Below are 22,142 nucleotides of genomic sequence, written 5' to 3' on the forward strand. Positions count from 1 at the left end.
TCGCCCTTGTCATCGCCCTTGTCATCGCCCTTGTCATCGCCCTTGTCATCGCCCTTGTCATCGCCCTTGTCATCGCCCTTGTCATCGCCCTTGTCGCCCCCTCCTTCATCATCAGTTACATCCGAAGGTGGTATGTATACCGGTAGGACTTCAGCAGGCATCACCTCCTCTGCAAACCTTTCCCACCCAGTGAACCGATTTTGATTGACACAGTCAACATACACAAGTCCCGGCCGCACGACCACAAGAACCCTTTGACCATTGTATAGGTTCCAGTGCTTATGCCATCCGTAGTTGCTCAGCGCAATGCATTTTGAATCGCCATTGTAGATGCCGCGGAGCTCTTCAATTCCTCGTAGGACCGGCTGACCATTCGCGAACGTTTCACAGGCGATCATGAGCTTATCTGCTTTGTGAAAAGTATCGATCAGAGCAGTCCGTCTCTTGGTGATCAACTCTGGGGTGTCTGTGAGGTCCTTCAGCAGCCAGCAGAGTGGTTCACTCGTCAGAAAGCGGTCGGCAAACCCAGGCAGCGCAGCGTTGCGCAGCTTCTCGTGCTGCGTCCGGATGGTGGGATTGGCGTTGGGTCGACGTCCGGTGGGGTTGAGGAGCCGTTGCGTCTGCGATTTCCAAAGGATCGCGAAGGCCTCGTCGCCTGTGTCCAGGTGGTCAAGTCAGTGGTAAGCCGTGAGAAGTGAGAATTGCACCGAGGGTGGGTGGGGGTGGAACTTTCTACTCACCTTCTAGGAACCGCTCATAAAGATAGTTGAACTTGCGTGAGAAGCTTGGGTCACCGTCGCTGTCATCCGGTCCTTTCTTCCCATCCATGTACCAGAAAGGGTTTTGGAAGAAGTATGCATTGACGGCCAGATAGAGCAGCAGCTCACCGAGAACGATACCAAATCGCCCAGCAGCATTCGGAGCCAACTGTGAGCGGAGCTCCTCCCACTCAATCTGCACACAGAATCCATTCGCCTCGGCAATCAAGGCACGGATCCGGTCGGGGGCCAGCTGATCGATGTCGGATATCACGTACCTGTTTGCCCAGCTAAGGATAGCGGTCCGTAGACTCTGAACGGTGAGTTGCGACACACCATGTGGCCAGTCGCCGCCGCCGTCTCTTCTGAAATTGACCAAGGCCTGTAGCCTCTTGGTGAAGTCAGGCAGTGGAAGGAGAATCGGATCTTCCACGCTCGCGGAGGTGGAGGCGGATGCGCTTCTTTTTTCCTTGAGTTCAAAACGGACAAGTGCCTCGACTGCTTTTCTCTTGAGCTCGCAGCGTGTCTGAACCATAGTTGCGAGAGGACTTTGGTCAGAAACAAAAAAGATTCGAGCAGAGGGATGTGAACGTTTGAGACGGGGGCGTTGGAGAGGTGGGGGATTAAGAAGGTTGGGTGTCTCTTGGACTCTTTGTCACCTTTGATCTCTTTGTGGCATGGAGTTGAACTTTTCTTATTTGATTTTATCTATTAATTATAATCCGTTTTGGTATTATATTTAATAATCGCGGGTTTTTTTTCCCGAAAAGGGCTGCGACAGCCAACACCTGTTGTCTCACTCAAGATTCAATATCCTGACATTCTTATGAACAGGACTTTCCCCCCTGATGTCCCCTTAGGCTTCATCATTGCCTATGAGCATCTTGGTTCTTTTACTGTTTTCACCTACGCTTCACTTACCACTCTTCTGCCAACCATGGCCCAACAGAACGACAGCTGGCGTCTTATTTCCATTGATTATGGCACCACGAAGACCTGTGAGTAAACCTCTCCCTCCTCCGTCTCACATCCATCCCTTCACGTACAACACTGACCCTTTCTTCTTCAGGTATCTCGATCGTCATTTTCGACCCCAACTCTCCATCAGAGAGCGACATTGAACCCTTTACGTTCGCCAACGGATTGACCGTCACTTCATCAAAGATTCCTTTCAACGAAAAAGAGAGACAATACTGGGCCGCCACGGGGACCTCGACAGTGCCGGGTTATACCTGGGTCAAGGTCCTTCTCGACAGCACCAATCGGCATTCTGGTTACCCGGACGCGGTGATTCCCACCAAACTCGTGGCGAGCGGGTTCCTGAAGCTCGGCGGCCGGAGAACTGCACAAGATGTGATCACGCACTTTCTGCGTGAACTGAAACAAACCATCGATACGCAACTCAGAGCCCAAGGACAACCCAACATGCCAACTGAATATTGGCTGACAATTCCCGCAAGTTGGTCACAACAGGCGCGCCATAACTTCCGTCAGGCATTGGAGTTGGCCGGATACGACGCGGAAGCATCAGTATTTTCAGTCTCGGAGGCCGAAGCAGCTGCAGCGTCCCTGGCGTCCCTGGCTCATGCATTCACTCCTATTCAAGTTGCACCTTCCCACGCTCACTCTTCTTGGCTTATTCATTCTGCTAACTCATTTATAGAGAGGCCAACAGAGGAGCTTTCTTGTGGTGGATTGTGGGGGGGCACCACGGTATGTCAAGTCACTGTCCTTTAGGTCTAGCTAGCTAACTTCCACCCCAGGATGTCACCGCATTGACCGTGCGCAACACAGGATTGCGCTACCAATACAACCAAGCATCCGCCACCCTGGGTACACACCTATCCAAGTTCCACTTATCCTCTCAACTCCTAACTGACTCTGTTGCTAGGAATTCAGAGTGGCGGAGCTGAGGTCGACAGTATCCTCCTGGACAAGCTCAATATCAAGTCCAACAACAAGCTCCAGCTCGCGCTCGGGAATGCGGAGGTGCTCACGAATATCTTGAGCCGGATTAAGTCCCTGAAATTCGATTTTTCCGGCAACGAGGACACAGATATCGAGCTTATGGAGCAGGTCATCCACGTTGAGTCGGAGCTGCTACGAAGTGCATTTGACCCTGTGGTCAACCGAATTGTAAAGCTGGTTCTTGACGCTCTAACTGTTCGTGACAGGCACTCGCAGTCACACGTCATCCAGGTCCGTCCATTCTTTATGTCCATCCTGTAGCCTACCTAGCACATCACACTGACTTTCTCATCTTTTTCGCACCACAGACAGTCTATCTGGTCGGAGGTTTCGGACATTCGAAGTATTTGCAGAAGCAAATACGTCAAGCACTCCCAGCGCAAACCTTCCTCAAACCGCTGCCGATGTTTTGGTATGTTTGTCATCAGTCGAAGACTCACTGTCGGGACAAGGCTAATCGTCCAGGCCTCAAATCGTTGCTCATGGCGCCGCGCTTCGTGGCATCGATAGCATCCGCGCGCGTCGCGCAATTCCAACCATGCACTATGGTCTACATTCCATAGTCATGCCGAACATCGAAACCAACGAAGCCGAGGCTGTAACCGGTTCCTTCCACCAGACTTCGTTCTGGCTTTTGAAAATGGTGTGACACCTCGTTTTCTCTGCCACCGACGTGCCGTCTGCTAATCTGCACGCAGGACACTGCGCCCGAGCTTGATGCGCAGGCGCAAACGGAGATATGCATACTCCATAAAGATGACGAGCCACACGTCAAGGCCGTCACAATCATTGCGAATTCCCATCAGGAATCGCTTACTAGGCTTGTTAATGACAGCTGTAGGTCTGTCCCATGTCTAAAAGGCCATTCTGCTAACACTTAGATCAGATGTGGAAGCGGTCGGGGTCATTCAGTGCGACCTTGGAAATATCCCATCAACCCGCGCGAGGAAAGTCTCTGTGGGTGGCCGGGAGTGGCTATACTACCCAGTCAGAGTGCGCTGGAAGATCGTTCCGTCGCTTGACCAGAGAGCTGAGAGCAGAGACCTTTGCATCGAGCTCCGAATAGACGATGACCTGATCGGGAGCCAGACTGTCCCTATCGCAACTGGCTCTTTTTGAGCATAGACGTTGGTGGTGATTCTTGACGAGGAGACGCGGACGAGCTGGGGTGGGCAGAGTGGCGTTATCGAAATTGTTAGAAGTCATTTCTTTCCCTTTGTCCTCTTTCTTCCTATGGTAGACACGAACCGACACCATTTGCATTTGCCGTAGAGTCTAGGCTGGACGGAGGGATCCTGATCATGCCCTGTAGCTGGTTGACTGCGCAGCGCATCCGTCCACTGGTAGCTATGCGATGAGGTGCTACGTCCATGATACGGGTCGGTTTGTGCAGGCCACCATAGAGTGACGAATTTCATCTATAGTTCTTCGCGAAGGTCATGTTACAGTACGATCTTCAATAGGAGGCAAATGAATGCGACTGTTTCGCAACGCTTGGACAGGTTTTGTTGCTGGTTCTTGGATGGATCCCTACTTAGTCTGCGCGGAGTCTGTCCTCGTTCTCTTTGTGCTTTCCAAATCTCTGCTACTTTTAGTTTCTTTGTATCTGGTTCCTTTGTCTGACCCCGTCACCCCGTCACCACGAGCCGTGGTCTGGGGGTACTCAAGGCCACGTAGGCCAATCAGTAACTGCCGTCGGTCGCTACGAGTGTTCAAAGGGTATACCCAGGCATACAGCAAAAGTGGAATTAACAAAACAGTAGAGTTAGCGATGTCAACCAACTCTTTCCCCTCTTACTTTCCCTTGGCCTTGGCCTTGGTCCCCTGCTTACTCCATCCTTTGTGCTCATCTGCCTTTGCCTTCATTGCCTTCTCCACTGCCTCCTGGTCCTGATGGTCCTCACTGCTGCCCTTGTTCTGTCCACCTTTGTCGCTTGTATCTCCCGGGTCATCCTCCGGGACAAACTCGGCCAGAACCTCCGCGCACATGAGCTCGGATGCTCCAATGAAGGCATACTGATCGGACGCAGTCACGCTATCGATGTAGACCACGCTAGGCAATGTAACCAGAAGAATCTTACGATTGAGGTAGAGCTCCGGCTTTAGGCGGAAGCTCGCCGCCCTGAGTTTCACCAAGCTCGTATCACCTTTGTAGACACCACCAATCTCCTCAATACCACGTATGACGGGTTGGCCGTTCGTCCGGGTTTCGGCGAAGATGACAGCGGCGGTTGCTTTCTGAAAGATCTCAGACATGGCATCACGCCCTTCGGTAGGCAGGGGCGGGGAATCCACGCTGCCCTTCAACAGCCAGCAGAAGGGCTCGCTGGCCAACAAGCGATCGGCAAATCCATCACACGCGTCCTCCTGCCTTTTCTCATTGTGCCATCCGAATTTCACGTTGGGGGCGCAGCGGTACTTGTGAATAAATTCATGCTGTGTTAGAGAGGTAGGGCAGTCCTTCCCATTCTGGCGGAGGATGCAACAGGGCTTCAAGGGCTTTGCGCTTCAGAGACATGTTTGAAATGGAAGATTTGAATAGATGGGGTAAGATGTAGGGTGAGTAAGGAATTAAGAAGGGAGGGGAAGGGCCATTGAGTGCTGTTTTAACCCTCCGTCGATCGGCGCCTTTGTCTGTGTGTCTCTATGTTATGCAGCGACGCAGATGCCAGAACACTTCTAAAAGCGGACATACGCTCCTGATGTCTACTATCATTGGATCTCTCCCTTGCCTTTGTCCGTTGACGATTGAGTTGCTAGTAGGTGGCTCTGAATTCGGCATCTTGAGTATCACTGGAACATTGAAGAAAGTAATGGCGCCTAGTGAGCCATGGAACAATCTTTCGGGGTGTGCTACGCGTTCCGCTCGCGAAGATATACTCTCACTCTAGCGAGATAGGTATTGTCGGTCACTTTCTGGTACAATGACGCTTTCGCGGCTCGAGGTCCACTTCGTCCTGCTGCTGTTTCCTTCCCCTACCCTTCACTACTGCCTCACCCTCACTTCTGCCCTTTTCTTTTTCCTTTCCCTTGCAATTGCCTTGATCTGAGAGCTCAGCCTCCTTGACCGCACCATCTTCAGCTTCCTCTCCGCCCCCGTTGGAAGGAATGTATGCAGTGATAACTTCAGCAACACTGACCTCCGTTTGGTCCGCCGCCCAGTCTTGCACGTACTGCTGCTTGATACCATCAACGTAGACAAGACCCGGTCTCGCGACAACAAGGATCTCCTGACCCTTGAGCACAAAAGGCCCTGGTGGCCAGCAGTGGGTGTTCAGCGACACATATTCCGACTCCCCCTTGTAGACTCCACCCAGCTCTTCAATTCCACGCAGGACTGGTATACCATTTGCGCACGTCTCACAGTCAATCATCAACTTGACCGCTTGATGAAAGATCTGTTCGAGCTCCTTTCGCGCCTTGTCGGTCACGGGGCTCGCCAGCAGCCAGCAGAAAGGCTCGCTTCGCAGCAAGTCATCCGCCAAACCAGCTGGTGCGCCTTCGTGCCTTGCGCGGTTGTATCTTCCAAACTTGGGGTCGGCGGAGTGCACGTACTCCACGGCATTGGCAAGGCGCTGGGTTTGGGATTTCCAGAGGACTCCGAAGGTAGGGCTGGCTGTGCGCAGGTACGTCAGCGGGATGCTTGCATGATAGGATCAGCTCACGGGGTCTTACTTCGGTAGAAGCGTTCGAAAAGGTAGTTCAGCTTGTCGGAGAACTTGACATCCTCCACGTCGTCTGGGCCATCCTTCCCATCCAGATACCAGAAGGGGTTTTCGAAGAGTCGCTCGTGGACAGTGAGATAGATCAGAAGCTCACCGGCGACCTGGCCAAAGTGCGCCAGAGCAGTAGGGGGAAGTTTCGAGCGCAGTTCCTCCCAGCCGATCTGCACGCAGAATCCGTCGAGTCTTTTAATCAGCGCGGTGGTTTGCTCAGCGGACAGTGCAGCGATATCCGAGATTAGATGCTGAGAAGCCCAGTAGCGAGCAGAAGAGGAAAGGCTATCGTAATTCGGTGCAAGCCCAGGTATCCCACCGTCCCAAACGGTGGCGCCATCTCTGATCAGGCAGACCATGCCTTTCAAGACATTGTGGTAGTCTGGGTATTTCACAAACCGTCGAGCACGGTGGGCAGGGGCATTTCTGTGGCCGGTGGAGGAGGAACAACCCTAAGCGCAGTCATGGCCTTGAACTTGAGATCACGCGTTGTGCGAACCATTGTTGGACGAAGGAGAAGTTGCAGTAGGTAGTCTGAGAAGAGTTGGGGAGGACAAGCAGACGTTGAGATTCTTCTCTTCTCTTATTTCTTCTCTCTTCCTGCGGGGGATCGCAGCTGCCCAGACTTTTTCTCTCTTTGTTTGTCGATTCTCCATCCTTTTTCTTTCTCTGTTTCTTTTTTTACCTTCTTCTCCTCTTCTTCTTTTTCTTTTTCTTTGACCTCCACGACCAGATCCAACGCCACCATCAGGACCGTTTTGTTCGGAAACAAAAATGAACGCAGCCACAGCCGAGCGGAGGTAGATAGAGACCGGGGACTTTTGGACATCCGTTGCGTCTCGTGGTTCCTGGAGAAGGTTCGAAGTGCCCGTGTCTCCCATCTTGGCTGTCGCAAACTAACATGACTTGAATCTCAGAATCGTTTTCCGGATCCTAACGCCCCACGGGTCTTGACCATCCATTTGCCCCATATCGAGGGCGACTCGCTGGCCAAGTATGTGTCAATCGTCGCAACCACGGAAAGCATTCCCTCATTCATCACAACCCGCGAGCGTAGTAAGTCAACTCCGCCTTAAACGTCGGATGGTTACTGATACCGAGATAGACGGCGAGCCTATAGGAATTATATCCTGTAGTCTGAAAGATGTCGACTTTGGCGACATGACACCAATCGTTGACGGTGATCAATCCTGGTATTTCATCCAGCTCACCGCGAAGTGGAGCCTCGCCAGAAGTATGACGGGCACCATCGAGCTTTCCATTAAGATCACGTTTGGGGATCGTGTCGTGGGGTGGAAGAAGATTACTCTTACTGTCGCGGCGAAGTTACGGTGACCTCAGAAACCAGGGCTGATCTCTTCATTGGGTTCCTTTTGTTGTTCTCTAGCTTCCTTCTACCCTCGGATTTCTCCCTTTCTTTTGTTTCTTCCTTAATGTCAACCCTCGCTTTCTTCTTCTGCTTCACATGCGTAGCCCTACTTTGTGTGTAACAATCACGCAAAGCAAGGTGGCTGCTATACCTACTGCGGCGTAGAATCTCTCGGCCTCCCTTCGCTATGTCGGAACGTCGATATCCCACCGACCGTAGGCACATGAAGCGGGGCGCATTGCCTGCTGTAGACCGCCGAGTGGTTTCTCAACAAGGTATCCCGTACTCTCCTACTCTCACCAGAAGTGAGACGCCCTCCGCCAGGGACAAGCCAGCCATGACTGGTGGAAAATCCAGCGATCTTACGATCATTGCATGACAGGCCAATCACTCTCCCTCTGGTAATGAGATAGAGCCTGAAGAAGCTTAAAGCGCCGTTACATAATTCTGCAGTAAGTCGCTAGCGCCTTATTCATCGCTGACATGCTTAAGCGAGCGATCCACTCTATACAACATCACCACACCACGACAAACAATATAAAAGGTCCCTCTTTTCTCGACCAAATGTCTCCATTCTATCCTCATCAACCACTTCAGTTCGCTTCAATCAATCAGCAATCATGAAGCTCTCCAACATCCTCGCCCTCTCCTCCCTCGCCCTCTCGGCCCACGCCGCCGACTGCACCGCCCCCAACCAGCAGGTCTTCAGCGATGCTGCCGTGCAAATGATGTGGTCGATCCGCGCCTACGTCTGTCCTAACGCCTGGTGGCAGGCCGTCACCGTGGTTCCTGATGGAGGGTGGTGCGATGCCGGTGGTGGCATCGTCAGCGCATACTGGGGCCACTGGACCATCTCGGGGATTCAGTCTGAGCAGCAATGCTGGGTGAGTCTCAGTCCTTTATTCTCGGCTGTTCACTGCCACTGCCACTGCCACTGCCATTACCATTCCCATTACTGACTATGTCGACTAGGATATCACCGAGGAAATCATCAACCAGTGCATGTGGTATGACTTCGCCTCCACCAGCTACAACGGCGGCAGCTGGACCTACGGCAGTATCTATGCCGGCGGCTGGTTCTGGGGTGATAATAGCAAGAGCTGTGCTCATCCTGTTAAGAGGGGTGAGATCGAGGAGGCGGAGGAGCTTGAGGGGCCGACGAACTTTACCCTTGCTGATGGGTCGGTTCAGAAGGTGGATCGGCAGATTTGGCTGCGGATTGATGAGGATGGGGCGACGGTTGTGCGGGAGGAGACTTACCTATAGGTACAGCGGGGAGTTGGAGGAGTGTCCTAGATGTAACTAGGGGGTGTTCATGTACTAGCAAGTCGTTTGTCAATTAAGAGTCGCTGGGAGATGTGTGCGGGCTGCAGCTTTACGGTTTAGAATCGACCATTCCTCTCTATTTTTTGCGTGGATGAATAATGTATTAGTTTAGGTGCTCTATGTGCATGCTCAATATATGTACAGAACTATCACCGACACTTAGGACGAGTAAGTGCAGCGAACAGGGGTGGTATCCTTCTCAACGCGGGCGGCAATGCCAACACAGTCGCTGTTACCCGCGGGGTTGGCAACACCAGCCGACGCCCAGATGCTGTACGCGCCGTTAATGCTGTTCGGGCAGGCAATCAGGTCACTGCCGTCGAACTGGAGGTGGTTATCCTCATTAATAGCCCAGCCGGTGCGCTCGCCGTTGCGCGGGCCCGACGCGTCGCCGGTGGTGTATCCGATCTTGCCTTGGCCTGAGTTTATTAGCTTTGCGGTATTAGATGATTTTGATGATCATTGAACATACCCATGCCGGAGCGATCGACAAAGATCTGCTGAGGGGTCTCGGTCGGACCGTAGAGGTACAGAGCCTCGTCCTTGATGTAGAAGCTGGCGTAGCCGTCGTCGGTGCCGTCGCAGGTGGCGTTCTGGCTTGGGAGGCGGGCAAAGATGCTGTTGAGGGCGGCGTTGAAGCCGGCGTATTGAACGGCGTCGCCGGATCTGATGGCGACGAGGCCGAAGGTTTCGGGGGTGGAGGGCTTGCAGGTGCCCGTGGGCTGGGCATTTGCGGTGAGGGCCAAAGAGGCGGCGGCGGCGACGTAGTTAAGCTTCATTTTGGTGAGATGGAGGCTGGAATGGAAAGTCGTTGGGGAGGGAGTGAGAGACTGATGCTGTTGTATTGATTGTAGTTCTAGGGGAGGGTAGGGCTATTTATCTTGTCCGGGCAGGTGGCCAAGGAAGACCAAGTTGTACAGAGTAAGACATGAGCAGGATTGATCTACAGGCTGCAGAGCTCTTTTCATGATATTGTAGCCATCGTGAGAAGCTGAGTGGCCTCTTGATTGATACTGACCTCATTTCTCCACAGAATGTCTCGGAGGAAGCGGACGAACCCCACTGCAGGATGATTTAAATCAAGTTCCGGTGGCTTTGGGCTAAAAATACTCCGGACTACAGGTAGCCCGATACCCCACAATCTGCCCACGACTGTTGCCACCTCACCCATAACCTCGGCTTAACGTAGGGGCTCAAGATGCCCGGTACCAAAGCACCAAGGTCCTCGAGGAGCCCATCAACGAGTCCACCATGGTAACAGTGCAGTTCACCAAGCCCAGAGTCATCTGTGTAATCAGCTTGCTCACGATATAAGGGGCTTATGGAGGAAGGCAGTTTCATATTGATAAATACCGGCCCAAGTTCTCCTTCTGACCACACTTGGCACCTCCCCTTTAACACCGACATTCTTCAGGGGCGCCTGGCACCTGCTCGTGAGGGTCTGCAATAATAGTCTCCAATAAAACAAAAGAGTGGTATGAGACTGAACAATATATCGAGTCGGTTGGCATCGGCAGGACCCAGAAGCCGACGATCGAGATCTGCTCTCTCTGTCGCATATCGGGTTTCCAGTCTATAATTCCTCATTGATGTACGGAGTAGTCCTCTATAACAGTGAGTCACCTTCTACACCGACAAAACGCACAGGATATTTACCATCACCATCACTCTACATCACTTGATGTCACCTGACGGCTAAATGTACCGTAAGCACTAAGGGGGAGTATATCTCTCCCCCACCTTTACTTATTTCCTACTTCCTCCCCATACAACTATCCACACAAAATGAGCATCCCCTCTGAAAACACCATCTGGGTTGTCACCGGTGCAAACCGAGGAATAGGCCTTGGCCTCGTCAAACGCCTGCTTGAACGGCCATCCACCACCGTCATCGCAACCGTCCGATCGGAACAAGCAGCCGCCAGTCTCAAGGCAGAGACTATGGATAACAGCGCTCTCCATATTATCCAGCTAGACTTCTCCACGGCGATCGCACCAGAGACAATCCAACAGACTCTCCATGCTACCGTGCCTTCCCTCCCCCATATCGACGTTCTAGTCTGCAACGCTGGCTATTCCACCAATATGAACCCCGCCATTACAACCACAGCGGAAGAGCTACGAACCTGCTTTGAGATCAACACCATCGCTCCGCTCCTTCTCTTCCAAGCCCTTTGGCCTCTTCTCCAACAATCACCCCGCACACCGAAAGTCATCAACATCTCGTCCTCTGTCGGTTCAATCGGCGCCCAGGAACCATTCCCTGGCGGGGGCTATGGGCCTAGCAAAGCGGCAAAAAACTGGCTTACACAGGCGCTTCACCTGCAGCATGCGGAGAGCGGGCTTGTCGTAGTCGCTCTTCATCCGGGCTGGGTGCAGACCGCCATGGGCGAGCTGGCTGCCAGGGAGTGGAAGTACGACCCCGGGCCCCCGGAGACGGTGGAGAACAGTGTTGGTGGCATTTTGAACGTTATTGATGGTGCGACGAGGGAGTCGGCGTCGGGAAAGTTTCTTATGTATACCGGGCAGGAGCTGGCTTGGTAGATAGAGAGCGATACTCAAGCTGCACCACTACTTCTTCTCAATTTATGATGATCCCATGACTTTCATTTGTTTCTCCTCTTCATCGGCCCCGCGGGCGCGTTGTGGGTACCTAAGACAGCCAATTGCATGCTTCCATTCTGTAAATACGATCTTGGATGGTGGCAGTGCAGTCAGGGACCATGAGATGGGATTCGAGAAATATCGAGAGTAGTCATTGCTAACCCTTCAGCATGAAGCCGACCGATCCATTATGCTCTCTCAGCGTCGAGTGCGCAAGCACTGTGTTTTTATACCTCTCCGCCCCGGAGCTGGCCCACTGCGAGAGGGTGAGTCGAGCATGGAGGTCCTTCACGCGGCAGTGGATCGCCTCCTTTGGTTTTCGTCTTCATTTCCCCCATGCGAGAGAGTGCAATGATAGTATTGAGACCAGTGCCGCTGTTTGTATATTCAAGTCACAGTGTAGGCATCCATCTGGCAATCTTTACGCGCAACAAGGTCTAACCTGTCTCTCCAGCCAGAGTGCGTGCGAACATCCAGCGAGGTCAGCCATCACACGTACACATCTACCCACAGACGAGGGTCTTTCTTGCGGCCGGTGACTTCTGTGTCTATTTGAGACACAATCAAGGTATTTTCTGGGCCCGTTTGTCCCCTCGGGGCGGCGCTGCTCTCCAGCCCATCTTGCTCCTGGATACGGTCGATGCTCTTCAGCGTCACCATGATCCCTCGGAGCTGATGGTACTGGGCGCGAATGGCTATCTGCTGGTTCGAAGTCCTCTTGATATGCCACCAGGAACACACGAAGTTCAGAGATATAGGTATGGCATCTATAAGAACAAACCAAGATAGACCCTGACATTTTCTCTAGTGACACCCTCTACTGCCTAGAAAAAGGAGAGCAAATGTGGACTCACCGTTCCAACGACCCTCGATCCATCCCACTCCTTGTTGGCGAGGAGCGCGTCTACTTTGGCCGCGTCACGATAGGTAAAAGCCGCTCGTCTGAGATCCAGGCTTATGCCTTAGACTCGGGGGAGTTACTCTATCAGGGAGAAACAGTCGAGGTTATCAGATCTAACTGTGGCTTTCTCGATATTAGACCTCATCCGTTTGGTATTCCCTTGCAGCTTCTCTACGGCGCGCAGGACGAGCTCCTCCTCGTGTGCAAGCCACACCACGCGACCACCCGCATCGTGACTATTAATCTAATTAATGGGGCTGATGGTACCCTTCACCAGAAACTGTTGGCGGATGTGCTCAAGTCTCCGTATATTGTGCGGAGTTCTGGTAGGGGGGCATTCGCTTTGATCAGTCGTGATGAGGATGCATCAACATTGCGGATTCAGACGTTCTGCCGACAAACAAATGGACAGTTTACAGAAGCTTCTATCGATGTCGTGGACTTGTCTCGTTCTCTTTCAATGAAAAAGCTTGCCATCGATCCGTTCGTGGATGTAGTTTTGGACCTACACCTGCCAGAAAGACAGGTTCGCCTCTCGATCCTGGAAGATCCTCACAACGAGACTCTTCTTGCTCAGTATAATGCGGCCTTCAAGCCTTTCTTCAGTCCAAAGAAGATAGACAGATGTCTCATAACAAATCCAGGAACCCAGATCTCGCTTCCGTCATCCTCCGGGAATGCCAACTTACCGTCATCATCTCCACCGAATTCAGGGATTAACCGAGAAAGATGGAGGATACTCGACAGCCATCGATTTCTCGTCAACTACAAGGATCACGACGACTACGACTCGTGGACCGCATACATCCTTGACTTCAATCCGGTGGTTGAGGACACCTAGGGCTGTCCATGGAACAGCCACTCGGGTCTTATACCAGTCAATGACGACCATTGCATCATAATTAACCATCACCTCTCTTCTCCTTCTCTTGCAGCATTATCCCCAGGACATCTCCTAACAGCTTTATCATAATCAATCATGGTTTACATGCACTATCTCGCCTCAAGGCCCGTAAATTCGGCCACCAACTCCCCCCATTTCGTCTTCATCGTCATCTCCCCCGACCGCAACACAGCCGACACCTTATATCGGATTCTCCAAAGCAACCAGGGCCGCCCACTGAGCGTGCCAACCGTGAGCTCCGGAGCGACAACGCTGACACCCCAAGGCATCGAGCGCCTATCACCCAAGCTATGGGTCCTCCAAGTCAAAGAGAGCCCCGAGAATGTCGGCTCGCTTGGCACAGCAATCTGCCCGCATACCTCTCACGATGCGGATCCAGCCTTTGATCCAGTCGCTGGGAAAATGTTCTTATACTCTATGGGGACATACCCAGACCTCGGCGCCAAATTGCTCCCTGGCGCCTGCGACGTTGATCATGACTATATCTCCGGTTATAGTTTCTTTGTTCGCCGCCGGGGATATCCGAATACCTACTGGTATTGCTGCGGGAATTTGATCTGTTTGTCTACGACGAAGCGGTCGCGGTTTGTCATTAGTATCGCTGATGGGAGTCCCGCGGAGCAGGCATCTTCTCATACCCCGATGGTCCATCAGGATCGAGTGGTGATTGAGTGGGTTGACCGGGATACGCGGAAGAGGGTCGGAGTCGTCGACAATGACTGGTTGGCTGTCAAGACTACGAAGGCTACCGAGTTCAGCTTCTCTGACTTTCAGGATCGGTTTTATCTAGGCAATGAAGGGACGCTGGATAATCCGGATCCGTCGAGGCTGGGGACTACCCTTGATGTCGTTTGTTGGTCCTCGAGGGAGTTGTTTCAGGATAGCTTTGAATTGTGCTATGGGATTGCGCCGCCGGATGATCGTTGAGTATTATCAATCATTGAGCAGTATTGAAGAGCGAGAAGCTCAGACGCTATGGCATGCTCTACAACCTCACTCTTTCACGGAACCCAGCAACCAGCGCAAGCCGGATATACAATCCTGTTGCGCCTGTTTTGCAACACTCAGATTGTGGTTATGGATCCAGAATATATGGGGTAGATCCTGCTTTCATCTTTAGCATGGCAAGACTCTTACTAGAAGAGAGGTCCTACCTCGTAAACAGTCTCCTTAACTTCAACACCCGCCTCGCGTAATCCCTCTGCGTAGCATACGGCGTCGTCACGGAGGATATCCTCGCCACAGATCTGGATATACGTCCTGGGTAGGCCGGCAAAGTCTCCCCATAATGGGTACGCCGCCGGGTCAGTGATCAGGTCTTCAGGTACCCCCAGCGAGTCTACCGAGTGTGTCAGTGTTTCGTTCAGGATGTTCATACTTCTACTCCATACCATGATTGTACGTCATACTCGCTCGGTTATGTTCCGCTCCTTTGTACATCAAGTCCCATGATCGATGCACTTCCTTCCATCTAGGCGGGATATAGGCGCGGTCTCTTGCGTTGACAGTTACCGGCGCGCGCAGTAGGATTCCCGCCATCGTAACGTGGGCTGCCGCCTTGGAGTTCTCAGGTGCAGCCAGCCACGAGCGCGCGTGCTGCGAAATGATCGCAGCAAGATGTCCACCTGATGAAGTCCCACTCAAGACAATATCGATCGGAGATGTGGCGGCGATAAATTCGTGGACATTGTTGCAGACGTAGTGAAACACATCCAAGCCGTCGTTGATAGGGATCGGGAACTGGAGCTCGGGACTCAATCGGTACTCGACACTTACTACGACGACTGGCGTGCCCAGGGCTATATATCTGCAGGATACTACCAGATTTGTGAATAAGACATGGATAGTTGCTATTTGGTGGAAACGTACCGTCTTCTGTTTCCAGGGAGCCGCTGGTGAACCCTCCGGAATGGAAGAAGAGAACAATCGCTTGCGGTGGTTGATTGGCACGGACATAGGCTCTGATAGGGATTTTCCACCCGTCGCGTGCTGTGATGGTGCGTGTGTGGGTTACTACTTGTCCTGCAAGGTGGCTCCCAGCTGCGCTAGTCAAGAAGTCAGGGTTGCGTTCCTCGTCATCGTGGTTGAGCTTGGGGATGCTGCCACGATAGGCAGTCCACTCTGCAAGACCAGCAGCCATCATTGTTTGGTTAATGATTTGAAGGAGCAACATAGCCTCTACTTACGTTCTTTATATACTCAGTACGATGTCCAAATCTGGCATCTCGTATTCGGCGCCCCATGTCGCCGGAAAGGCGCAGGTATGCATGCCATAGTTACTCGCGGACCACGACAATATTATCTCCCAATGCAACCCTTCTGTGGCCAATCGCAGCCTGTGCAATAACGGTCGTTCTGTCAGTCGGGAAAGCGTAGCCGGACACGCGACTCCAAGGTGGGATTGCTCCACAGCAGCAACCCCAAGGTCCTCGTTCTCATCTCGCTGACTCGCAGTGTCCACCCCTCCCAGCCAGTCAAACCGCTGTCTTGGCTTCGAAGGACAAGCAATGCTCTGACTAGACAAGCTTTGGCATTTTCGTAGCCAAGTAAGCGGGTCTGAAAAGTCTGCGCTTCGCTCGCTTCTCTAGAATACGCCGCGAGAGGTGGCCATCATGTCGCCTTGTCCTGCCATCATGCAATCCCTCTGAAGGTGCTGCCATGGTTTCTGTAGTACAAACAACAGTCTGTGGGCTTAAACTGATTATATCTCTAGCAGCCGTGCTGCATGCGCTTCGAGCACCGCGTTGGTTACTTCTTGGCCTGTGCCGGTGTCTTTATGGCTCTACAAACCCAGCTGTCAGGCAGCTATATGCGTCGCTAAAAAGGGAGTTTCCTCCGGCCGTTGGATATGGATCTACTCGCAGGGTACTCAACCTGCCATCCACCCTGTAGGGCCATTTTGCATCAGCTTGCCTATAAGTACTACCATCTTCTCGCCATGGCTGTTGGGCTTTACATCCTGTCGTCTCAGTCTTCCCTCATCTTCCTTGCTCCCCCCTGCTATCTGTCAAGATGTCTTTCAATCCCAACGCCGTGGACTTGGACAGCGCGGATCCCCGAGATATCATCTGCTACATGAACGCCGGCGAAAATGACTACGACGGCCGCATGGGAGCTCGCATCTCCGCCATCTTCGTCATCTTCATTGTCTCCACGGCCGTCACCTTCTTCCCCGTCATGGCCAAGCGCATGCCTCGCCTGCACATTCCCCTCTACGTCTACCTCTTCGCCCGATACTTCGGCGCCGGCGTCATCGTCGCCACGGCCTTCATCCACCTCCTCGACCCTGCCTACGGCGAGATCGGCGGATCTAGCTGCGTCGGAATGACCGGCCACTGGGCCGACTACGCCTGGTGTCCCGCCATCGTTCTCGCCTCCGTCATGGGCATCTTCCTCCTCGACTTCGGCGCCGAGCGCTACGTCGAGGTCAAGTACGGCGTCTGCAGAGAAGACCCCGAGCGCTTTATCACCAGCACCGCCAACAACGAAGCGGCTGTTTCCGCCCAGACTGCCCCCGCTGCACACACCCACACCCACGACAAAAAGGCCGACGACGCCCTCGAGGCCCAGTCCGTGGACTCGGACTTCCTCGAACGCTCCTACAGACAGCAGCTCGGCGCCTTTGTCATCCTCGAGTTCGGCATCATCTTCCACTCCGTCATCATCGGGCTGAACCTCGGCTCAACCGGCGAGGAGTTCCCCGTCCTCTACCCGGTCCTCGTCTTCCACCAATCCTTCGAGGGTCTCGGCATCGGCGCCAGAATGTCCGCTATCCCTTTCCGCAAGGGCAGCTGGCTTCCGTGGGTGCTTTGCTTGCTGTATGGATTGACGACCCCCATCGCCATCGCTATCGGACTGGGCGTCCGCACCACTTACAACGCCGGCTCGTACACGGCGAATGTCGTCTCGGGCATTCTCGATGCTATTTCCGCTGGGATCCTCATCTATACTGGTCTCGTTGAGCTGCTGGCTCGTGACTTTATCTTTGATCCGCACCGCACACGGGATAACAAGCGGTTGGCGTTTATGGTGATCTCGATGCTCTGGGGTGCTGGTATCATGGCGCTTCTTGGAAAGTGGGCTTAGCCTCGATCCTTGGAGCCGATGGTAGGACTTATCTCGTCAAATGTCTCTGCACCAGTGAATGGCCCCTGTAACACCGGCTGAGGGAGGTCCTTGTGTTCGTTCGTGCGGGTGATTATCCCGTCTCCCAAAACTTGACTCTTTGTTTCCAACGACTATTCCTTTCTTGATCTGTATCTCGTTTTAATTAGAATTCCACAATGTATCTACTTCAACTTTGGAGTTTATTCTTGGAGTGTTCGGGAATTTAGTAAGCATATCTGCTTATATGGTTGCCTCGTAGGTACTGGGGAAACCCCCATGCTGTGCTCGTTAGCTCTGTGCGGTTCGCACCAAGATTGCAAACCGAAATCCTCTTCTCCCCTAGGACTGTTTAGACATAGCCATGTCCCGCGTGCAGACACACCTGGCCACGCGAGTAGTTGGGTATTCTGAATGATATGGCAAGGACAGAGTTCGAGAACTACATGGTTGTAACTTGGTTTTTTTTATCAGGCATTAAATGCTGTCATTGCGCTATCTATGTACAAAGCTAAAAGAAAAGAAATGGTGGTCCAGTATGACTATGGTGTGCAAGATTACTTGCTCTCCTCCTTGGCCTCATCGGCAATCTTCTCCAGCTGCTCCTTGCGCTTCTTGAGCACCTCCTGCAGCTCGCCGACCGTCTCCTTCAGCACACCCTCCGCATCCTTGCCCTTCTTCTCGCCAATCTGCTGCAGCAACTGCAGCTGCGTCAGGACCTTAGACCCATCAGGAACAAGGTTCGACCACTTGTCCAGATCAACAGCGCCGCTCTTCTCGGCCGTGTCCTTCGCCTGTCCGACCTTGTCCTTGACATACTTCTCAACCTCCTCGGTCTTACCAGACGAGGCGCTGTCCTTGACCAATCCCCACAGCTCGGTGAAGTTACCCTTCTTCAGCGCGTCGGCGTTGTTCTCGACCAGCTCCTTGAGCTTGGGGTTCTTCTCGAGATACTGCTTGTACTCGTCGAAGCCCTTCTGCCACGCCTCGTCGCCCAGCTTCTGCAGCTTCTCGCGCTTTTCCTGGATCAGCTTGCGGATCTCGTCGACGGACTTCACGCTGACGCCGCCCTTGACGATGCTGCTGATCTGCTCCCACGTGCGGTTGACTTCCTCCTTCGCCTGTGGCCCGTAGGCGTCGCCCATCTCCTTTAGCTGGTCCCAGCTTCCGCCGACCTTCTCCTTCAGCTGCGGGTGGTTCTCCAGGATATCGCTGGCAGCGTCGCCGGATAGGTCCAGCAGACGGTTGAGGTGCTTTTGGAGGATGTGCAGGGCCTGGAAGGCTGTGTCGGCGTTGGCACCGCCCTTCTTGGACAGACCCTTTAGCTCAGAGTATGCGTCCTTGATGATCGCGTCGAATTCGCTGCCGTGCTTCTGCTTGATTGTCTCGAGGTCGTCGAAGAGTGTGTCGATGTACCCCTGCGCGCCGGGGATGAAGGCCGCGTAGCTTCTGGTGCTGTCGCGGAGCCATTGCAGGGCTTTGTCGGGCTCTGGGGCGTTGCGCACGATGCCTTGCTTCACGGAGTTGGCGTAGTTTTGGGTCTCCTTGACGGTGCGCACGGCGGTCTTGGCTCCGGAGAAGTGGTACCAGGCGTAGCCGGCTCCGACGGCGACGGCACCACCGGCGATACCGCCGACGAGGGCGGAGTTTGTTCCGCTAGAGGAGGGTTGTTCGGAGGAGGTGGATTGGAAGCGGGCGTTGGGGCGGGAGGATTTGGTAGGGGCGTAGAGCTGGCGGCGAGCGCAGCGGGCGGCGGGTCTTGATGTGCGAGAGAACATGATGGTGGTGATGGGTAGTGTAAAGGTGTGTTAAGAGGTAGAGGTAATTGAGTTTAGAGAAGGATGAGTTAGGTAGAGGTTCAATTGATGATTGAGGTGTAAAAAAAAAAGAAGCTGTTGGTCTTTTTGTAGCGGAGAGTGCGGGGGGTGTCATTGTGACGTCACGACTCGAGGCTCAAAATAGCTTCACGTCTGCATCAGTGATGGTGATGCCATTCCTGTTCCTGACTAGCTGCCCCTGACGTATTTGCCTGTCATTTGTATTCCCACAATAATATCGTCATCTTCTTCCTATTCTACCACTTCACCCCCACCAAACTCCCCTCGGTACACAATCGTCAACAAGTTCTCTTCCACAATCGCCTGTTTCTTCTCCACCAGCTCGTCCACATTCCAGTTCACTGACAAGTACCGTCCAGAGAGAAAGCTCTTGTCACCACTAGCCAGCCAGACTGCTGTTCCACCAACAAGCTCGGGTGTGTCCCCGATGAAGGGTGCAAGGAATGGCACCGCATTTCCCATGTCCGTCGCAACCACGCCAGGATCGAGGCTGACGGAAGTGATCGCGGGATGCTCCGACTGTAAATACGCAGTGAACTTGGTCACTGCGAGCTTTGCGATGGAATAAGAGCTCATGCCCGGCGGCAGTCCGAGAGCCGCACCCGAGGTCAAGTTGAGGATGGTCGTCGGTGCTGATGGAGAGCCCCCGATCTTGCTGAGAAAGGCCTTGCTGACCACGAAAGTGCCCTTGATATTGACTTCCTGCGTCTTCCACCACGATTCGATGTCCGATTCGACTGTCGTCCCTAGGGATGCCAGAACGCCCGCGTTGTTGATCAGCACCTGGGGCACGCCGAACCGAGCCACGATCTGTTCGAATGCTTTCGCTACCCCATCCGCGTCTGTAACATCAACTGTAATGGAGTATACCTCGGTCGCTGGGTTGATTTCTTTGATCAGCTTCTCTGTTTCAGCCAACCCCTCCACTGTCCGACCCAGCAGAGCAATGGCTTTTGCGTTTGCACGCGCGAACGAAGCCGCAAATGCCTACAGTCGCGTTAGATTGGCGGAGGAGGTGTTGCTCTGTCACTCACTGTCTGCCCCAGCCCGCGGGTTGCGCCGGTAATCACGACAACTTTGCCAGCTTGGGTGAGCTCCGATTGCGTAGGGTCGATCGCAGAATAGAGAGTTCGGTGATTTTTCTTTGTAAAAGCACCAAGCTTGACCAGAAAGTTGGGGTCACTCGGTGCAGCCATCTTGATGTTTAAGTCGAGTTTGGGCAGGTAGAGAGTAGAGTAAAATTGGAGAGAAATGACCGGCGAGGGAGATCAGCTTGACTTTCAGCTCGATATTCAGCTTACCCCTCGGTGATGGGGCCTTTTTAGCGCACCTTCCCTTAGCTACATCCACATAGCTGTGCCGTTGAGATCTCGAGAGAACATCGGCATCCGACCATGCGCCAGCGTATATGTAGTAGAAACAAGCCATTGCGAAGGTTTCTGACAAGGTCAGGCGTTGGTTTGCTGTGATCTCTCACCATCCCGGGGGCCATTGGAGGCCCAATTCGACGGAATGATGAGAAGGAGAGATTCAAGTCCTCCGTCCAGCATGTCGGACAGTAATACTTTATATCGTAAGCTCATCGCCCTTCAGACAGCCTCCCAGTCCATAGCATCGACGATAAAATCCCAATCCATATCAGTGGAGGAATTGCGACCGTTGCGAAGAGGGTCGTGCTCCGCAACATAAGCCTCAGCAAGATGATACCCCTCCTCCAACCCCTCAAAGATCTCAATTAGTATCTTCTCAAGATCATAGTCTTGCAACGCAAGGATCTTCTCGCTGCGCCCTGCAGACCAGGAATCCTCCCGCTCTTTTTCTTCCTGCGACAAATCGGCCGTCTTCCACCGGTTGCGCAGCTCTTTAGCCTTCCTCAGCTGACTGCGACGCTCACCACTCCCAAGGACAGCCCGCAGGGGACAGTTCTTAGTCTCTAGAGCATCTAGGACATTCGCATGATACCGGTGCGAACCAGCCCACCCATTCTTCGGCATAGCCGCGACGGTAAGCCCGAACACGCCGAGGAGATGGACCAGCGCGCGCTCCAGCAATGCGTAGTACTCGTGGAAATCGAGCTTAAACATGATTTCGGCCTGTGCGATATCGAAGTCTGGATCGTGCAGAGTCGCCAGTCGATAGGCTTCGGCTAGAAAGGGGAGTTTCCATTTCAGACGCGCCACGATCTTCATGAAGCGCGACAATTCTTCGGACGGAGAGAGCAGGTGCGCTGCCCGCGGCGAGGGGCCTGCCGGTTTGCGATTCTCGTCGCTGTCCGGGGCCCAGCGCGATTTTTGGAGGCTTGTCATTGTTGAGGAATGTTGTGTCGGTTTTCTTTTTCGATTGGATTTTTATTCGAGATCACGATTCGCGTTTGCGTTCTAGCCACTTGGCCAGCCACACGTGGCTTTTGTCCTTTACTACCTATCTTCTTTCCCCTGCCAGCAATTTATTCACTCCTGTGTGGAATGGGAGGGAAGAATTAAGAACAGACTAGTCTGATGAAGGTCGGTCGTTGGCACAATTTGTATTTGCTAGTGGGTGTGTTATTAGGTATATTACTTGTAGCCATCCACAGGATGCTGATATATATATCATGTCTCCTGCGCTATTCAACCAAACCCTTTGTGCAAGGCCTAATTCTCAAACAGAACTTA

The 22,142-nt window shown here is 53.2% G+C and overlaps 15 protein-coding genes across 15 annotated transcripts; 8 read left to right on the plus strand and 7 right to left on the minus strand.

Annotated features, from left to right (window-relative positions):
* Positions 1 to 150: 150 nt before the first annotated feature.
* On the minus strand, positions 151 to 1,293 carry BJY04DRAFT_224298 (uncharacterized protein; the record flags this gene model as incomplete). The annotated part of the gene is made up of 3 exons (XM_073717920.1): positions 151 to 169; positions 223 to 655; positions 741 to 1,293. 3 exons carry the CDS (start codon positions 1,291 to 1,293, stop codon positions 151 to 153), a joined length of 1,005 nt encoding a protein of 334 aa, XP_073564917.1.
* A 402-nt stretch (positions 1,294 to 1,695) lies between these two features.
* BJY04DRAFT_224299 (Hsp70 family protein) lies at positions 1,696 to 3,845 on the plus strand (the record flags this gene model as incomplete). Its single annotated transcript, XM_073717921.1, has 8 exons — positions 1,696 to 1,756; positions 1,828 to 2,471; positions 2,522 to 2,591; positions 2,650 to 2,957; positions 3,039 to 3,142; positions 3,192 to 3,369; positions 3,425 to 3,563; positions 3,613 to 3,845. The coding sequence occupies 8 exons, from the start codon at positions 1,696 to 1,698 to the stop codon at positions 3,843 to 3,845; spliced, it is 1,737 nt and encodes a 578-aa protein (XP_073564918.1).
* A 675-nt stretch (positions 3,846 to 4,520) lies between these two features.
* On the minus strand, positions 4,521 to 6,801 carry BJY04DRAFT_224300 (uncharacterized protein; the record flags this gene model as incomplete). The annotated part of the gene is made up of 3 exons (XM_073717922.1): positions 4,521 to 5,144; positions 5,867 to 6,342; positions 6,402 to 6,801. The coding sequence occupies 3 exons, from the start codon at positions 6,799 to 6,801 to the stop codon at positions 4,521 to 4,523; spliced, it is 1,500 nt and encodes a 499-aa protein (XP_073564919.1).
* A 105-nt stretch (positions 6,802 to 6,906) lies between these two features.
* On the plus strand, positions 6,907 to 7,777 carry BJY04DRAFT_224301 (uncharacterized protein; the record flags this gene model as incomplete). The annotated part of the gene is made up of 3 exons (XM_073717923.1): positions 6,907 to 6,933; positions 7,360 to 7,498; positions 7,548 to 7,777. 3 exons carry the CDS (start codon positions 6,907 to 6,909, stop codon positions 7,775 to 7,777), a joined length of 396 nt encoding a protein of 131 aa, XP_073564920.1.
* Positions 7,778 to 8,064: 287 nt separating this feature from the next.
* Positions 8,065 to 9,215, plus strand: BJY04DRAFT_202611 (uncharacterized protein). The gene is made up of 2 exons (XM_073713228.1): positions 8,065 to 8,695; positions 8,784 to 9,215. Exons 1-2 carry the CDS (start codon positions 8,432 to 8,434, stop codon positions 9,075 to 9,077), a joined length of 558 nt encoding a protein of 185 aa, XP_073564921.1. The 5' UTR covers positions 8,065 to 8,431; the 3' UTR covers positions 9,078 to 9,215.
* Positions 9,216 to 10,198, minus strand: aspf34 (cell wall protein PhiA). Its single transcript, XM_073713229.1, has 2 exons — positions 9,610 to 10,198; positions 9,216 to 9,556 (listed from the first exon to the last, which is right to left on the minus strand). The coding sequence occupies exons 1-2, from the start codon at positions 9,914 to 9,916 to the stop codon at positions 9,297 to 9,299; spliced, it is 567 nt and encodes a 188-aa protein (XP_073564922.1). The 5' UTR covers positions 9,917 to 10,198; the 3' UTR covers positions 9,216 to 9,296.
* Position 10,199: 1 nt separating this feature from the next.
* On the plus strand, positions 10,200 to 11,746 carry BJY04DRAFT_202614 (SDR family oxidoreductase). The gene has a single exon (XM_073713230.1). It carries the CDS (start codon positions 10,923 to 10,925, stop codon positions 11,679 to 11,681), a length of 759 nt encoding a protein of 252 aa, XP_073564923.1. The 5' UTR covers positions 10,200 to 10,922; the 3' UTR covers positions 11,682 to 11,746.
* Positions 11,747 to 11,911: 165 nt separating this feature from the next.
* BJY04DRAFT_224305 (uncharacterized protein) lies at positions 11,912 to 13,483 on the plus strand (the record flags this gene model as incomplete). Its single annotated transcript, XM_073717924.1, has 3 exons — positions 11,912 to 12,140; positions 12,196 to 12,499; positions 12,550 to 13,483. 3 exons carry the CDS (start codon positions 11,912 to 11,914, stop codon positions 13,481 to 13,483), a joined length of 1,467 nt encoding a protein of 488 aa, XP_073564924.1.
* Positions 13,484 to 13,621: 138 nt separating this feature from the next.
* Positions 13,622 to 14,686, plus strand: BJY04DRAFT_232884 (uncharacterized protein; the record flags this gene model as incomplete). The annotated part of the gene is made up of 1 exon (XM_073719833.1): positions 13,622 to 14,686. One exon carries the CDS (start codon positions 13,622 to 13,624, stop codon positions 14,471 to 14,473), a length of 852 nt encoding a protein of 283 aa, XP_073564925.1. The 3' UTR covers positions 14,474 to 14,686.
* Positions 14,369 to 15,827, minus strand: BJY04DRAFT_167504 (putative lipase/esterase). Its single transcript, XM_073709148.1, has 4 exons — positions 15,416 to 15,827; positions 14,938 to 15,363; positions 14,701 to 14,885; positions 14,369 to 14,650 (listed from the first exon to the last, which is right to left on the minus strand). The coding sequence occupies exons 1-4, from the start codon at positions 15,717 to 15,719 to the stop codon at positions 14,540 to 14,542; spliced, it is 1,026 nt and encodes a 341-aa protein (XP_073564926.1). The 5' UTR covers positions 15,720 to 15,827; the 3' UTR covers positions 14,369 to 14,539.
* Positions 15,828 to 16,551: 724 nt separating this feature from the next.
* Positions 16,552 to 16,919, plus strand: BJY04DRAFT_202620 (uncharacterized protein). Its single transcript, XM_073713231.1, has one exon. The coding sequence runs from the start codon at positions 16,638 to 16,640 to the stop codon at positions 16,872 to 16,874; it is 237 nt and encodes a 78-aa protein (XP_073564927.1). The 5' UTR covers positions 16,552 to 16,637; the 3' UTR covers positions 16,875 to 16,919.
* On the plus strand, positions 16,905 to 17,782 carry zrfA (high-affinity Zn(2+) transporter ZRT1). The gene has a single exon (XM_073713232.1). The coding sequence runs from the start codon at positions 16,928 to 16,930 to the stop codon at positions 17,630 to 17,632; it is 705 nt and encodes a 234-aa protein (XP_073564928.1). The 5' UTR covers positions 16,905 to 16,927; the 3' UTR covers positions 17,633 to 17,782.
* Positions 17,783 to 18,111: 329 nt separating this feature from the next.
* Positions 18,112 to 19,517, minus strand: BJY04DRAFT_202622 (uncharacterized protein). The gene has a single exon (XM_073713233.1). It carries the CDS (start codon positions 19,426 to 19,428, stop codon positions 18,208 to 18,210), a length of 1,221 nt encoding a protein of 406 aa, XP_073564929.1. The 5' UTR covers positions 19,429 to 19,517; the 3' UTR covers positions 18,112 to 18,207.
* Positions 19,518 to 19,537: 20 nt separating this feature from the next.
* BJY04DRAFT_167529 (SDR family NAD(P)-dependent oxidoreductase) lies at positions 19,538 to 20,827 on the minus strand. The gene is made up of 2 exons (XM_073709149.1): positions 20,523 to 20,827; positions 19,538 to 20,475 (listed from the first exon to the last, which is right to left on the minus strand). Exons 1-2 carry the CDS (start codon positions 20,682 to 20,684, stop codon positions 19,720 to 19,722), a joined length of 918 nt encoding a protein of 305 aa, XP_073564930.1. The 5' UTR covers positions 20,685 to 20,827; the 3' UTR covers positions 19,538 to 19,719.
* Position 20,828: 1 nt separating this feature from the next.
* BJY04DRAFT_232888 (uncharacterized protein) lies at positions 20,829 to 21,794 on the minus strand (the record flags this gene model as incomplete). Its single annotated transcript, XM_073719834.1, has 1 exon — positions 20,829 to 21,794. The coding sequence occupies one exon, from the start codon at positions 21,792 to 21,794 to the stop codon at positions 21,078 to 21,080; it is 717 nt and encodes a 238-aa protein (XP_073564931.1). The 3' UTR covers positions 20,829 to 21,077.
* Positions 21,795 to 22,142: the final 348 nt, after the last annotated feature.

The sequence above is a fragment of the Aspergillus karnatakaensis genome, assembly GCF_047715665.1.
Source record: "Aspergillus karnatakaensis strain CBS 102800 unplaced genomic scaffold BJY04scaffold_88, whole genome shotgun sequence".
Lineage (NCBI taxonomy): Eukaryota > Fungi > Ascomycota > Eurotiomycetes > Eurotiales > Aspergillaceae > Aspergillus > Aspergillus karnatakaensis.